The following is a 14,539-nucleotide window of genomic DNA, read 5'->3' as shown; positions in this document are numbered from 1 at the left end:
TATATATATATATGTATATATCTTACATACACAACCCCTCCTATATTAATCTCAACACTTCAGATAATTTAAACTGGAGCAGCATTTGGTATTTCCGAGGAAAGGCTTTTGAACAGTAAAAAAATTAAGACCTTTAGAAACATCATTAAATCATTTACTCAGTAACAACACTTAGTAGATAACAGGAACACACTGCACATATTCATTTCTCATTTGGCCTGAATAAGCAGTTTGGCTACACAATGCTAACATAATGTAGGTTTTTCTATCACCAGGAAAAAGTATTTTAAATAGTCCATCTTTCTAAAACTGAAGTGACTATTCTAAACAGATATTTAGAAGGGAAATGGGAAGTATTAAGGCTTAATTACAATGAAACTAATAACAAAACAGCAGTTACAGAAAATTTAAACAGGAAAATTACAGAACTGTATATGAAAAAATTATGCATGTACACATATTGTATCAAAATACCTTTTCTATTTTGGTGACTAAATTTTAGAGATAAAAACAAACTAGTTCAAGCATTTCTGAATATAGAAATTTAAGGTTTCTATTAATTAAAAGCAAAATATTAGTCTGTTGAATTAACCATATATACACCAAGATAAATACTTGGAATTGTGAAAATGGAAAGTGAACAGCTTCAAATTTCTCAATATTTTCATAGCTTAAGTAACTAAACTTTTTTCAGTCTTTTTTTATTAAAAATAAGTTTACTTAGTTTTAAACTTGGGCCAATGTGCTTTTCTTAAAAGACAAAATACTTAACTAAAAATGATATTGTTTGTACCAGCTAAAAATAACATTTACATTTGTCTAGATGTAACAATTTTAAAAACATACAAATTCAATATATAGTAGGAAAATATGTAAAAAAAACACAAGGAATTATGCCCCATTAAAAATATAAATGCACCTTCTATTGATTCTATATCAAAAACTAAATATTCTGATTTAAAAGGAGTTTCTATAAAATGTCAAATAGGCATTGTTTGCTTTCCTAATACAATGAATAAATAAGAAATATTTCTATCTCAATTAAACAATACTTTCAGTATTTCTCAGCAAAAATGTAGTATACATATACATGGGAAGGCAAGCATTGTCCTGTATTCAAGTTTTAGAGTTTGAGTTCTACTAAAATGTTTTCTACAACTCAAAAAGGACAACACACACAAAAGTAAAAAGATGAGGTAAACATCTTACACTTTTAAGAATTACTTGAATCTTAATATTCAGATATTCCCAATGCCTAGGCTCTAGAAGGATGCTCAAAAAGTCCTCCATAATGAATCATCATCATGACAGGTATCTGAACCATATAATGAACAGCAGGTTTCTTGGTCTTCTGAGTAGGCAATGATCTTCCCTGTTACTACAAAGCAATCAAGACTAAGTTTTGTCAAGAATATTGCTTCAGTGTGGGTTTACATGAGGCACCACGCTACAGTAAGAGCAGCTACAATGCCATTCAAAATTGCCATGCTATAGCCCATGTGGAAAGAATGTCCGGTCATTTTTCTAGAGGGGAAAAAAGAAACAAATGAAAAAGGAAAAATGTTACTTTGGTAAAACAAAAACATCATCAGTTTTTATTGAAAATGCTAACAATTTGGAAACATGTTTCCCAAATGTTTTTTACACATTAATACACAAGTTAAAAAGGAATACTGGAAATCTATCTGCAGGACTAGTAACAGATCCTAAGCTCTCAGTCAAAAACTGTCCTGTTTATCAAATATAATTTTTTAGTGTCATTACTTAGAGCAAAGTTGCTCAGTTGGATCCCTATTAACTTCTTCACTGTGCTTCAGTCACATATGTGTACCATAACCTAATTCTAAGGTTTAAAATCTTATTAAATTAACAAGCATGTTCTTTCATTAATTAGCATTGTGTTTCCTTACTTTCTTGTTCTTATTTACTTAAAATACATATTATTTCAAGTCACTGTCCTGTTTGTACCATTGTTTAGATTAAAGGAATTCTACTTTTCCTTTGGGCACTAAAAACAGCACTTCTCCATATGAGAGTCATGTCTTTTATAAAATCAGATTATGTCTTTCATAAGTATTTCAGATCTCAACCTAACTGGTTACTTAACCGAAGTGGCTTTCAGTGAGTTCCTAAATATCAGCACAGACATTGTCATATGATTAGTGCCAACTAGCTTATGTGTACAGATTTTCCCTGACATTTGTTCCCTCTATCTTGCAGCAATTTTACTTTACTACATTTTCTTTACTAACTATATTGCAGTAATACTCTTGGCTTATGTTGGTAAGGATGAGTCATGCTAAAAAGAAGACAGTAGTGTCCAATTGGCGTGAGCAGCAAAATAGAATCTTATCACTGGAGCAATCCAAACAGAGGACACAGAGAAAGGCACCATGCTGGCAGCAGTGAGAGCCCAAAGTCTATGCCCTGGATTGAGAGGGTCATCAGGCTCCTGTCTTCCTTCCTAAGCACAGATCAAAGCTAGGGAAGTCTTGAGATCAGAATTTACATTTGAAGAGCACTTCATTATAATGCTTCTATTCCTGTAAGATCAGTGGCAGAGGGTAAAGAAGATACAGCCCCTCTACCTTCACCCAAGACTACAGAAGACCCTGATGCTTCCTGCTGGCCCCGTGTTCTGTTCCATGGGAGTTATTCTCTCCAATCTTACTCACCTGGGACTAGTTTAAGATGCTTCTCTTTATTGTCTCAACAAAAAGTGAAAATAATGAATTTTTCTAGTTTGTTAACTTATCAATAAAAGACACAACAGTGTAATACATAAATCAACCTTAGTGATGTGTTCAGCATATTCCCTTATACTGAAAAGAAAATAATTATTTTATTTTTAAATTTTAATTTATTTAAAAATTTTTTATAAATTGAAGTACAGATAGTTACAATGTGTCAATTTCTGGTGTACAGCACGATGTCTCTGTCATAATTATTTTCAAAAACACATTTTTTAAAGAGACGTATTAGTTAAGAAAATCTGTGAAATCATATTTGCTCAGATAAGACCTAGAATTGATACAGGAAAACAGGGTGCTGGTCTAGGAAGTATAATGCCTCTGATGCCTGTTCTGTGCTAGTGCTTTATACGCATGATTTTAGTTAATTGCCACACAAACACAGGAAGTAGATTATATCAGTTCCACTTTACACATAATCTTACTGTGGCTTATAAGAAAAGTAATTTCTCCAAAACTCACATCAAACAAGAAGCAGTATGAAGATTCAAGCCCAAGTATTTATGATGATAAAACCTCGTTTGCCCCTAGTGCCCGCTGCCTCCCAAGAACCAATGAAAATGAGAAGCATTCTGGGGGATGGAGGGTAGCAAAAGCTCTGTGCTCCATGTCCCCTAATGTTAATCCTTGTCAACCACCCACTTTGGCCTAAGTTCTTATCCCTCCAAACAAGTAGCTTTTCCTGTTAACCGCCACTGTTAAGAGTTACCTCCATGACTACTTACAAGGCTTAAAAAAAATATGGGGATTCTGGACAATTTTCTACTTGATTATGAGCTCCCGAATAAAATTCACATAGCCAAAGGAAGAAAAGAAAAAAGATGATTCTCATGTGCCATTGAGGGTTAATCTACCTAGCTGTATTACCAACTATATGGTGAAATAGATACACTAAATGCTTTGACCCTTTAATTTCCCCCCAAATTTATTTATTAGTTAACAGGAATTAATTTTTAAATTTATCAGCATTATCATTCCTTGTAAAAAAAAAAACAAAACCAAAAAACTACTGACTAAAGAATATTTAAATTCATACTAATATAGCTAATCATGGACAGGAGTTAAGTGCTCTCTTTTACTAGTTTGTGACCCCACACTCCCATAAAACAGAAAAAAAACCCAAAGTACAACTTACTAAACTTTAAAAAATTATAACTACAATGTTGGTAAGATTGAATTTTACTGAGATATACAAGCTCAAACTGCTCAGTGACCCTTAGAAATCAGGCAAAACAAAGAATTTTAGTGGCAATGAAGAAATGCTTGGTCTTTCTACAATCTCAAATGTACTATACTCCCACTAGGAACACTGTAGCGGTTGTCACACGTGTACTGCCAGGCAAGGGACTAAAAATCCTTGTGGAATCACTTGCCTTAAAGCTCCTTTTTAAATACCCACTATGATTTTCCTCCCTAAGAAAGATACGGAGAACCCCTGGCAGATTTTCCCTCCTAAGACTCTTACCTTGTGATCTCTGAAGTGCTATAAAAAAACTGAGGGTATCTTGATTCCCCTTTGTCAAACTTTTTGTTTCTTGTAGAAAACGTGTTTTGAATTGAAAAATAATGACTATGGTGCCTATTTTACTCAATCTCTCTTTAAATATATGCATTTTACTTTTCAAAGTATAAACAGTAAAGTGTAAATGCTTAACATAGTATACAGATCAATGAATCTTTATCATGGTACACACCCTTAATGTACCTGCTACCATCCAGGTCATAAATAGAACATTTCTAGCACTGCAGAAAGCTCCTTTGTTCCTCTTCCCTGTCAATATCTACCTTCCCTCCCCCAAATCCTTAGATAACCACCATACTGTCTGCTATCATGAGGACTGGTTTCACCTGCTGTAGAAACTACACCTACATGGCATAACACAGCATATATTCTTCTGTGCCTGTATTCTTTCACTCAGTAGTATCTGTGAAATTCATCCCTGTTGTTGTATGTAGCACTAGTGTGCTCTTCCATATTGCAGTTTAGTACTTCGTTGTATAAAAATACAAATTTATTCATCCATTCCACTACTGGGCATTTTGGTTGTTTCCAACTTGATGCTCATATAAATAGAGATACTAGAAACATGACACTACGTACACATCTCTGGTGGGTCGTAGGCATCTGGACTCATTTCTCTTGGAAAACCCTAGGAGTGAAATTGCTAGATTATAAGCTAGATGTAAATCTGGCTTTAGCAGAAAGCACCAAACATTTCCCTAAATAGCTGCCTGCTTTACACTTATACCAGCAATGTATGAGTTTCAGTTGCTCCACACTGTCACCAACATTTAGTATGTCTTTTTAATTTTAATGGGCCTGCAGATTATGTTGTTGTTTTAACATTTATTTTTCTCATGACTAATGTATTTACTACTCATTCAGATGCCCTCTTTTTTGAAGTTTTTGTTTGTCTTTTGCTCATTTTTCTATTGGTTTATAGACTTCCTTACACACCCTATATACAAATCCTTTGCCAGAAACGTGTCATAATCATCTCTCCTGTTTACGGCTTTTCCTGTTCACTCTTTTAATAAGACCTTTTTTGATAAACACAAGTTCTTAATTTAAATAAAGTCTAATTTGTTAATTTTTAAAACTAGTACTTTTTTTGTGGGCTTTGACTACTCCAAGGTTATGAAGATATTCTATTTTCTAGAGAACTTTTAACGTTCTTAACCTTTGACATATAGGTCTGTAACTCATCTCAAATTAATTTTTGTACATGGTGTAAGGTAGAGGCCTAGGCTCATTTTATTCCTTATGAATACCTACTTGTTTCAGCACAATTTATTGAGAAGACCATCTTTTCCCCTTACTGAATTACTGTGGTGCTTTTGTCCTAAATCACTTAAGCATGCTTGTGTGGGTCTGTTTTGGGGCTTTCTAGTCTATTCTTTTGTTCTATTTGTTTATCCCTGATTAAAGCAACAACTTTTCTATATAGCAGCATTTGCCAATTAAAAAAGTTTATGCTAAAAGCCCCCTTGTAAAATCAGAGGAAAACTACAAGATCTTAGAAATGCAACTAACAATAATGTGCAAGACTCACATGAAAATAACCATAAAACTTTACTGGAGATGTAAACAGACATCCTGTATTCATGGAATTGAAAAAAATATTGTTAAGGTGGCAGTATTCCCTGAATTGATTAATAGGTTCAATGCAATTCCTCAAAATTATAACTGCTTTTTTTTTGCAGATATGAACCAACTGGTCCTACATTCATATGGAAATACAAGGGACCCCAAACAGCCAAAACAATCATGAAAAAGAACAAAATTAGCACTCACACTTCCCAATTTCAACATGTAATACAAAACTACAGTAATCAGTGTGCTACTGGCATAAAGACAGATATACAGATCAATGGAATAAAATTTTTTTTTGTTCAACAAGTTTTTATTGAGCACCTACTCTGTGCTCAGCACTGTACCAGGTGCCATGGAGAATATGAGAAGTATAAGATACAGTATCTGCCCTCAAGGAGCTTACAAAACTTAAGCAGGAATCAGATGTACATGTGACTCAGGCAGCATGTGAATTGTTTGACCTCTCTGAGCCTCAATTTTCCAACATGGATATAAAAATAAAACCTACCCCTATAAAGCTGTTAGGAGACGCAGGTGTCTGGCACATAACAAATGACCAATAAATGTTAGCCACTATCTAGTATAAAAAAAAAAAAGCTTAGCTACAGATGAGATTTTTTAAAATTCTTTCGATGTTCTAATTTATTTCTCCCTTCCTTCTAAGTAAAACACCTAAACATAGACCCATTCCAAAACCAAAACAGGGGAAAACAGTAACATTTTACAAGCAGATCCAGGAGGTGGATGGAAGAAAGAGACTGACAAATTATAGGTTTGTGTATGTATATGTGTGTTTCTGCTTGGTATTACCCTCTTCCTACAAGTTTATAATCACCTCTCCCTTTATAATTCACTAGGGAACTTAAGACTTCCAGTATTTATATCTAGATTTTGTAGCCTGCAAATATACTTTCTAGCAATATATCTATATTGGTATTTAACTGTAACTTTTAAGTGAATAAGTTATAAAAGAATGATACCTTAATTATTTTCATTTTCCAAGAATGGAATACATTTGAAATTTAAGATTCAAATGAATTCAGTGATTCTAGCAAGTTAAGTTGACTATACTCTTACCTCTGAACCACAATTAAAGCACTGAATAAGCCTCTGCCAAAAGTTTCAACTAAACTATCTTAGCTTTTTTTTGAGACTGTTTCAGGCAAATTTCTTTGTTTCATGTTGTTTGTTTTTACTCTGTCCTAGGCTAACTCTGAATTGAATCTCTACACCATAGGCTCTTCACTCTTGAAATCTTTATTTCCATACCATATTAACTCCTACACCACCTTTTCCCTCACATATATTCCCACATTTCAGATATGCTTTTATGACAGATTTCTTGCAATTTAATACAGTAACACCACTGCCAACTGATTTTGCTTTAAGCAGAAAGCTCTCTGCTTGCCAGAATAAGAAATTATATTAAGGGTCTACAATAAAAACCAATTGGCTATTTGTTCCTGTGTCTGACTGGCTCAGTAGGAGACAGGATGAACTAATTTGTACTAATCTATTCTCTCTTCACAAATCTGAGCTGCCTTTTATTTATCATTCCATCCCTAGCCAAGAAATCTCTAATGCCTAAAGAACATTAAGTTGTGTGAACTTTGGTTGGAGTAACTATCAGTTCTTTATCTGGAATCAGAAGTTCTTAACCCAAACCCAAAATCTGAAAGAAAATACTAAATACCATATTGCAATCACTTACAAAGCATTTCTTTTTATGTTTCTTTCAGAAACACAAATGATGCTTTTATATTCTTTTGTCCTAAAAATTACTTATTAGAAATTGCTAGAGGATGAAATTGTGTGTATTTCAATCAACTTTACCAGTATTATTTAACAACAAAGGGTTAGAATTTCAAAAAGTAAGCTTTCCTCCCTGAGGAAATGCCATGTCTCTCATTAAGGAAAAAAAACATACATTACATCACCCCTTACTTTATACTCTGAAGTCCTTTATTTTATCATTTTTTTCAACTCTCTTTCCATTATTTTACTTCACCAAAATTTACAGAATGAATTCTCTATATCAGACATTATATATGGGGGACAGAGAAGCAAGAAACAGTATTGCCTCTGAAGATGTGTCCAGTGATATAGTATGCTAAGTATTAAAGATTTTTAAAAATTCTTTTGACAGCATTACCTGGAAGACAAAGGAGCCATTTGGCTTGTAGAAGGAGAGATTTTAAAGAAGAATCAATATTTGAGCTAAAATTGAGTCGGAGGAATTTAGAGTTCTAAACAAATAACAATATGTGCAGAAGGAACACATATGGAGAATAATGCAGGAGGTGGTTAATAGTGTGGTATGGTGAGACTGAGCAGCCTGGAAAGCTAACTTTCCTTCTCCTGGGGTTTAAACATGGCTCCACTATTTACAGGACTACTTTAAAATCTAATTCTCCATTTTTAAAATAAGAATAATAATTCCTCTCTTTAGCATTCCTGTGAAGACTAAATGAGATAATATTAACAAGCACTTGTTGCAGTGCCTCGCATTTACTGAGCACACAATCAAAAACACAACAAATGTCAGCCATTTTGTCCTTGACCAGCTAGAGTCACTGAGGGAGGAGGAAGAACTGAAGATGATGCCAGGTTTCTCACCTGAGTTACTGGCTGGATGAAATATCATTCACCATGACAGGGAACCCCAGAGAACACACGGGTTGGTGGGAAGGGGGAAACAATGAAGTCAATTTTACATATGCCAAACTAGAAACACCTGTAGAACACTAAAGTAAAACTCCCAGCATGCAATAAGAAAAACCAAAAGGGAGGTTCTCAAGAGAGAGGCTCAAGATAGGTTAGATGGACTCAGAAGTCTTTAGCCAGACCTCTACTTCTCAGAGTAGTAGCTGAAGGAAAGGGATTCCACAAATGGGAAGCAGTAATGAGAAAGCTAGGAAAGAAAAAAACCAAAAAAAACAGGAGGGAATGGTGTCACAGAAATTAAAAAAGAAAAGCATTTTAAAAGGAATGATAAGAATCCACAAATGATAAATGCTAGAGAGGGTACAGAGAAAAGGGCACTGTTGGTGAGAATGTTAATTTGGTGCAGCCACTAAGGAAAACAGCATAGAGGTTCCTTAAAAAAATAAAAACAGACTTACCATATGATCCAGCAATCCCACTCCTGGGCATATATCCAGAGGGAACTAATTCAAAAAGATACATGCCCTCTCAATGTTCACAGCAGCACTATTTACAACAGCCAAGACATGGAAGCGACCTAAATGTCCATCAACAGATAAATGGATAAAGAAGTTGTGGTATATGTATATAACGGACTACTACTCAGGCATTAAAGAATGAAATAATGCCATTTGCAGCAACATCAATGGATCTAGAGATGATCACACTAAGTGATGTCAGAAAGAGAAAGGCAAGTATCACTGATATCACTTACATGTGGAATCTAAAAAAATGACACAAATGAACTTATTTACAATACAGAAACAGACTCACAGACTTAGAAGAGAAACTAATAGTTACTAAAAGGGAAAGTGGGGGATAAATCAGGAATTTGGGGTTAGCAGATACTAATTACTATATATAAAATAGATAAACAACAAGGTCCTATTGTATTGCACAGGGAACTATTTTCAGTATCTTTTAATAACCTGTAATGAAAAAGAATATATAACTGAGTCACTTTGCTGTACACCAGAAACACACAACACTGTAAATCAACTATACTTCAATGTAAAAAAAAAAAAAAAAAAAAAAAGGAATGAAAGCCATTTCAAATAATGGATTAAAAATGAATGTTATATGCTGTAATTAAGAGGTTTGCAGTCAACTCAAGGAGAAAAATTTTAGTGTAGGAGTGACTATATGACACCTGTGATAGCAACTACAGTCACTGTGGAGACTGGGACTATCTCTTCTCTAGTCTTCCAAGATACTTACCTATGGAAAGATTCTGGCATGAGGATTTTTTCTCCAACACAGGAGAAACTTGAATGTTTAATAAATACCCTAAGAAGAATGCTGGATATAAAGGGAAAGATTGAAGATATATAAAAAAGGGAACTGGGGGTGGGGGATCTAAAGCACAGGAAGTAAAATTAGATTTGGGCAGGGAGAACAACACTTTATCCTTTGAGGGAAGAGGAATGAGTGGAGTGGAATGATGAATGTGGATGTAAATTAAGTTCGGAAGAAGGAGGAAGTTCCCTCATGATAACTTCACGAAACTGTAAGTCTGGTCCACTGAAAACTAAAGTGTATGTGAAAATCTGGAATAACTACAGGATAAAAAAAGGGAAAGGGATGCAAGATCAATGAACGGATGGACAGATGGATAGTGCTAGCTAATAAGAGTCTAGTTTAGACTATGAAAGTCGTGAACTCTAGTTATTCAAATCTTAGTTTGGATGATTCGCCTCTGCCTCACTATCTTTTTATATGGAATACCACAGCCCAGCCCTTGGCCTATTTTGGAATGAAATTAAGGTCTTCTGCCAGTTTGACATTTCACTAGCTTTGCTCCAGATTCTCTATTTGATCTTTCTTTGACCCCTGTAACTTAACAATTCTACAGGACAGGCACTTCATACTTCTCTGTACAAGTCCTGGTTAAAAAGAAGCTAGTTTACCTCAGGGTTTCAATCACTTCTAACAAAGTTTGATTTACTTATTACACTGGCTTTCCTATTTTTATGTTTCAATTAAAATTATTTTCCTTACCACTACCTTGTATCTCCTAGTCTATTTCTTACCCCTGAAAAACACTTCCCATACTTGGCTTGGCAAGGAAGTAGCCTGAAGACTCACAATCTAAAAGAAGTGAGTAAAATAAACACAATGGGTTTTATAACTTACCTTGTTATAATTTTAAACATCTTACAGCTTAAGTTGTAAGCTTTCCTGCTTGTTCAAATAATCTTTAGCTCACCTTTCATTACTACTTTCTCATCACCATTCATCCATTAAAACTCAGATATTTGGTAAAAGTTAATGTTTATCATTTAGATGTGAAGTAATTATTATAAATTAGTATATTAGTGTAAAATGCAATTTTTAGAAATGTGTGTCATATTCTTAGGACCATAATACTAACCAATTAGAATGCAACTATCTGAATAGACAAGCCCACTCCATATAAAAAATACATATTATATTATATATATATACAATCACACATACATGTATCTGTTTTTTTTACCAAAAACTAGAAATCTTTTGTAAGCAGTTCTAAGTTCACTGTGGTCTCCTGAAGAAGGGCTGGCAAGCCAGGGTACATCGGTCCTGCCACCTACTTCTTTTTACCCGAGCATTGCCTCACTCATTCCTCTGCATATTGTCTATGGGTGCTTGGGTGCTATGTGGCAGAGCTGAAGAGTTGTAACATGTACTACACGGCCCAGAAAGTCAAAAACATCTACCACTTGGCCCTTCACATAAAACGTTGCCAACTTTTATACTGAAGCCCTCCTATACTAAGTGTAATCCATACATCAGCAATATATTGGCGTTGCCTAGGAATTTCTTAGAAATTCAGAATCTCAGACCCCACCCTAGACATACTGAATTAGAATCTCCATCTTCAGCTAGGTCTTCTGGTGATTCCAAAAGCCTCAAATAAATAGTGATGTTCACTATTTGGAAATATACAAATTAGCAACGAGATTTCCCAGGAGATAATTACTTCAGAAATCGATCCCAGTTGCTTTCTATGTGAAAGCTTCAAAGTTACTGTAGTTTCAAAGAAAAAAATGTATAGGTTTAATGAACACTTATAAAACTCGTTTCACTGTATCATCAAGTTCCTAAACAGATTTTACAACGTCTTAAAAATTTTTTATGACATAACTCAAATAAGTAATCAGATAAAAGAATATACAGGAGAAAAAAAATTCTCCCATTTTTCTCTCTGTCTTCTTTGTGTATATATTTACCTTGCTAGGATAGTGGTTACACATTGGATGTATTGTGTAAGTGTGTATGTATATATACATTTGTATTTCAGAGTAGCCTATTAGGATAAAATACAGCAAAATATTTTTAGAGTGAAATGCCAGAGACTAAGACTAAAACCATCATATTAGCTAGTTTACCAGATTTTAAGGTATAGATATATTTGGGTGGAGTTATTTAAAATAAAGTTTTGCAACTTTTAACTTTCTAAGTTATATAATTCTGTGCTGTATGTATTAATTCTGTAATCATAAAAAAATCAATAAGGGGAAATTTTAAATCAGTCACTGTCCTAGCAAATACATTTCTCAATTATTATTAAAAATAGAAAATGCTATTAAAATATAAAGTCATTAGAAATGACTGTACTGACTTCAAGTTTTCATGATAAATCTGAGGTAAAGATCTGGATAAACATTTACTTAAAAGATGTAAAAGGTAAGGAAAAAAGTAAAACGTATATACATAACATTGAGCTGTAATGTATCATTCTTTAAAAAAAACACAGCTGTGGTGAACATTTTGAGCATTTGCTCCACTGCTTCATTAGCCCCGTAATGAGTCTAATGATGTGCATGAGTAAGTATCAATTATGAAGTATCCATCATCTTAACGAAGCAAGTTGATTTATTAATCTACACAATAGTAAATAAACCATGCTACAATGGAATACAAAGATTTAACTTAAAGGGTTTCCTTTTTTTTTGACAAGACTTACTCTCCTTAGCACTATATTTAGTTTCATAGCTATACTGCCAACTTCTCTGGTCCAACTTCTGCTTCCAAAGCTTAAGTATAGTCTTTATGATCTCTTTAATCCCTTCTGGATCTTAATTCAGTAATAATTATGCCTTCATATATGCACTAATGTCCTTCATCTAAAATTATACCAACTAGAAGTTTTCACAACCCCATGCTTTGCTGGTGTGATATTAACTAACGTAATGACCTACAGGCCCTGAAAGATCCTAAAAATAAGCGAAGTTCTTTAACATAGATTTACAAATGAATACATTTAAGATATCTTATTGTACAGTCAGAGAGAAATAAAGATGTATCTGGTTGGACAAAACTGCATATTAAAAACCTACGGAATGGGAGAAAATTTTTGCAAGTGAAACCGATAAAGGCTTGATCTCCAAAATATATAAGCAGCTCATACGACTCAATAAGGAAAAAATAAACAACCCAATCCAAAAATGGGCAGAAGACCTAAACAAGCAACTCTCCAAGGAAGACATACAAATGATCAAAAAGCACATGAAAAAATGTTCAGTATCACTAATTATCAGAGAAATACAAATCAAAACTACAATGAGGTATCACCTCACACCAGTCAGAATGGCCGTCATTCAAAAATCCAAAAATGACAAATGCTGGAGAGGCTGTGGAGAAAGGGGAACCCTCCTACACTGCTGGTGGGAATGCAGTTTGGTGCAGCCACTATGGAAAACAGTATGGAGATTCCTCAAAAGACTAGGAATAGACTTACCATATGACCCAGGAATCCCACTCCTGGGCTTGTACCCAGAAGGAAATCTACTTCAGGATGACACCTGCACCCCAATGTTCATAGCAGCACTATTTACAATAGCCAAAACATGGAAACAACCTAAATGTCCATCAACAGGTGACTGGATAAAGAAGATGTGGTATATTTATACAATGGAATACTACTCAGCCATAAAAACCGACAACATAATGCCATTTGCAGCAAAATGGATGATCCTAGAGAATGTCATTCTAAGTGAAGTAAGCCAGAAAGAGAAAGAAAAATACCATATGAGATCGCTCATATGTGGAATCTAAAAAACAAAAACAAACAAAAACAAAGCATAAATACAGGACAGAAATAGACTCATGGACAGAGAATACAGACTTGTGGTTACTGGGGTGGGGGGTAGAGGGTGGGAAGGGATAGACTGGGATTTCAAAACTGTAGAATAGATAAACAAGATTACACTGTATAGCACAGGGAAATATACACAAAATGTTATGATAAATCATAGAGAAAAAAATGTGACAATGAGTGTGTATATGTCCATGAATGACTGAAAAATTGTGCTGAACACTGGAATTTGACACAACACTGTAAAATGATTATGAATCAATAAAAAATGTAAAAAAAAAAACTGCATATTAACCTATCATCTACTTATATATAGCAATCTACTTGGCTGCAAGTTGAAGACATGTTAACTTTATTCACCATTATATCAAGGCAGAAAAATGCCTGAGGACATCTGTCCTGGGCACTCTCTTGGTTATTAGACAAAGACAAAGTCCTTATTCATTAGAAAGTTAAGCCAAAAGGTAAAAAAAAAAAAAAAAAAAAAAAAAAAAAGTGCAAGAAAAATGGGATTCCCAAGCCTTTAGACTTCATGAGTTGGTAAAAAACGATCTTTTTTTTTTTAAAGAGAGTAACTGACATCAAAGTTGCCAAACTTTTGTTTTGCCAAGAACAAAGTTTGAAAACCACTACCATCTACTGTCAGCATTATTTCATAAAAGAGCATCTTAACATTAAAAGGATAGAAAGGATAAAAATCTCATGATAAATTAATAATTACTCAAGAAAAGACAGTTGTCAAGCAGTGGTAGGCCATAGTCAGACATCCAGCTTAAAAAACATCTCAATTAAGGAAAGGAAAGTTCTGGGACTATGTCTGCTTTATCATCTGATATATGTGTTGCTTTAACTAGTAAACTTATTACCTGAGGGTAGATACTGTTTTTACCTCATTTTGGAGAGGAGGAAATTAAG

General features: G+C 34.1%; 1 protein-coding gene across 2 annotated transcripts in view; it reads right to left on the bottom strand.

Annotated features, from left to right (window-relative positions):
- Positions 1 to 132: 132 nt before the first annotated feature.
- Positions 133 to 14,539, bottom strand: part of ARL6IP6 (ARF like GTPase 6 interacting protein 6) — a 35,862-nt gene continuing 21,455 nt past the window's right edge. The window contains exons 4-5 of one of the 2 annotated variants that reach the window (XR_012072584.1): positions 8,967 to 9,085; positions 133 to 1,524 (exon numbers count right to left, since the gene is read on the bottom strand). Coding sequence is in view for 1 of the 2 variants with exons in the window: in XM_006196168.4 (XP_006196230.3) it covers positions 1,431 to 1,524 (94 nt within the window). In the remaining variant the exon portion in view is untranslated. The remainder of the gene's footprint in view (positions 1,525 to 8,966; positions 9,086 to 14,539) is intronic. The other variant, XM_006196168.4, reaches the window with a different exon arrangement.

The sequence above is a fragment of the Vicugna pacos genome, chromosome 5, assembly GCF_048564905.1.
Source record: "Vicugna pacos chromosome 5, VicPac4, whole genome shotgun sequence".
NCBI classification, from domain to species: domain Eukaryota; kingdom Metazoa; phylum Chordata; class Mammalia; order Artiodactyla; family Camelidae; genus Vicugna; species Vicugna pacos.
Note: the sequence above shows the minus strand (reverse complement) of the source record. Positions and strands in the feature narration are given on the sequence as shown.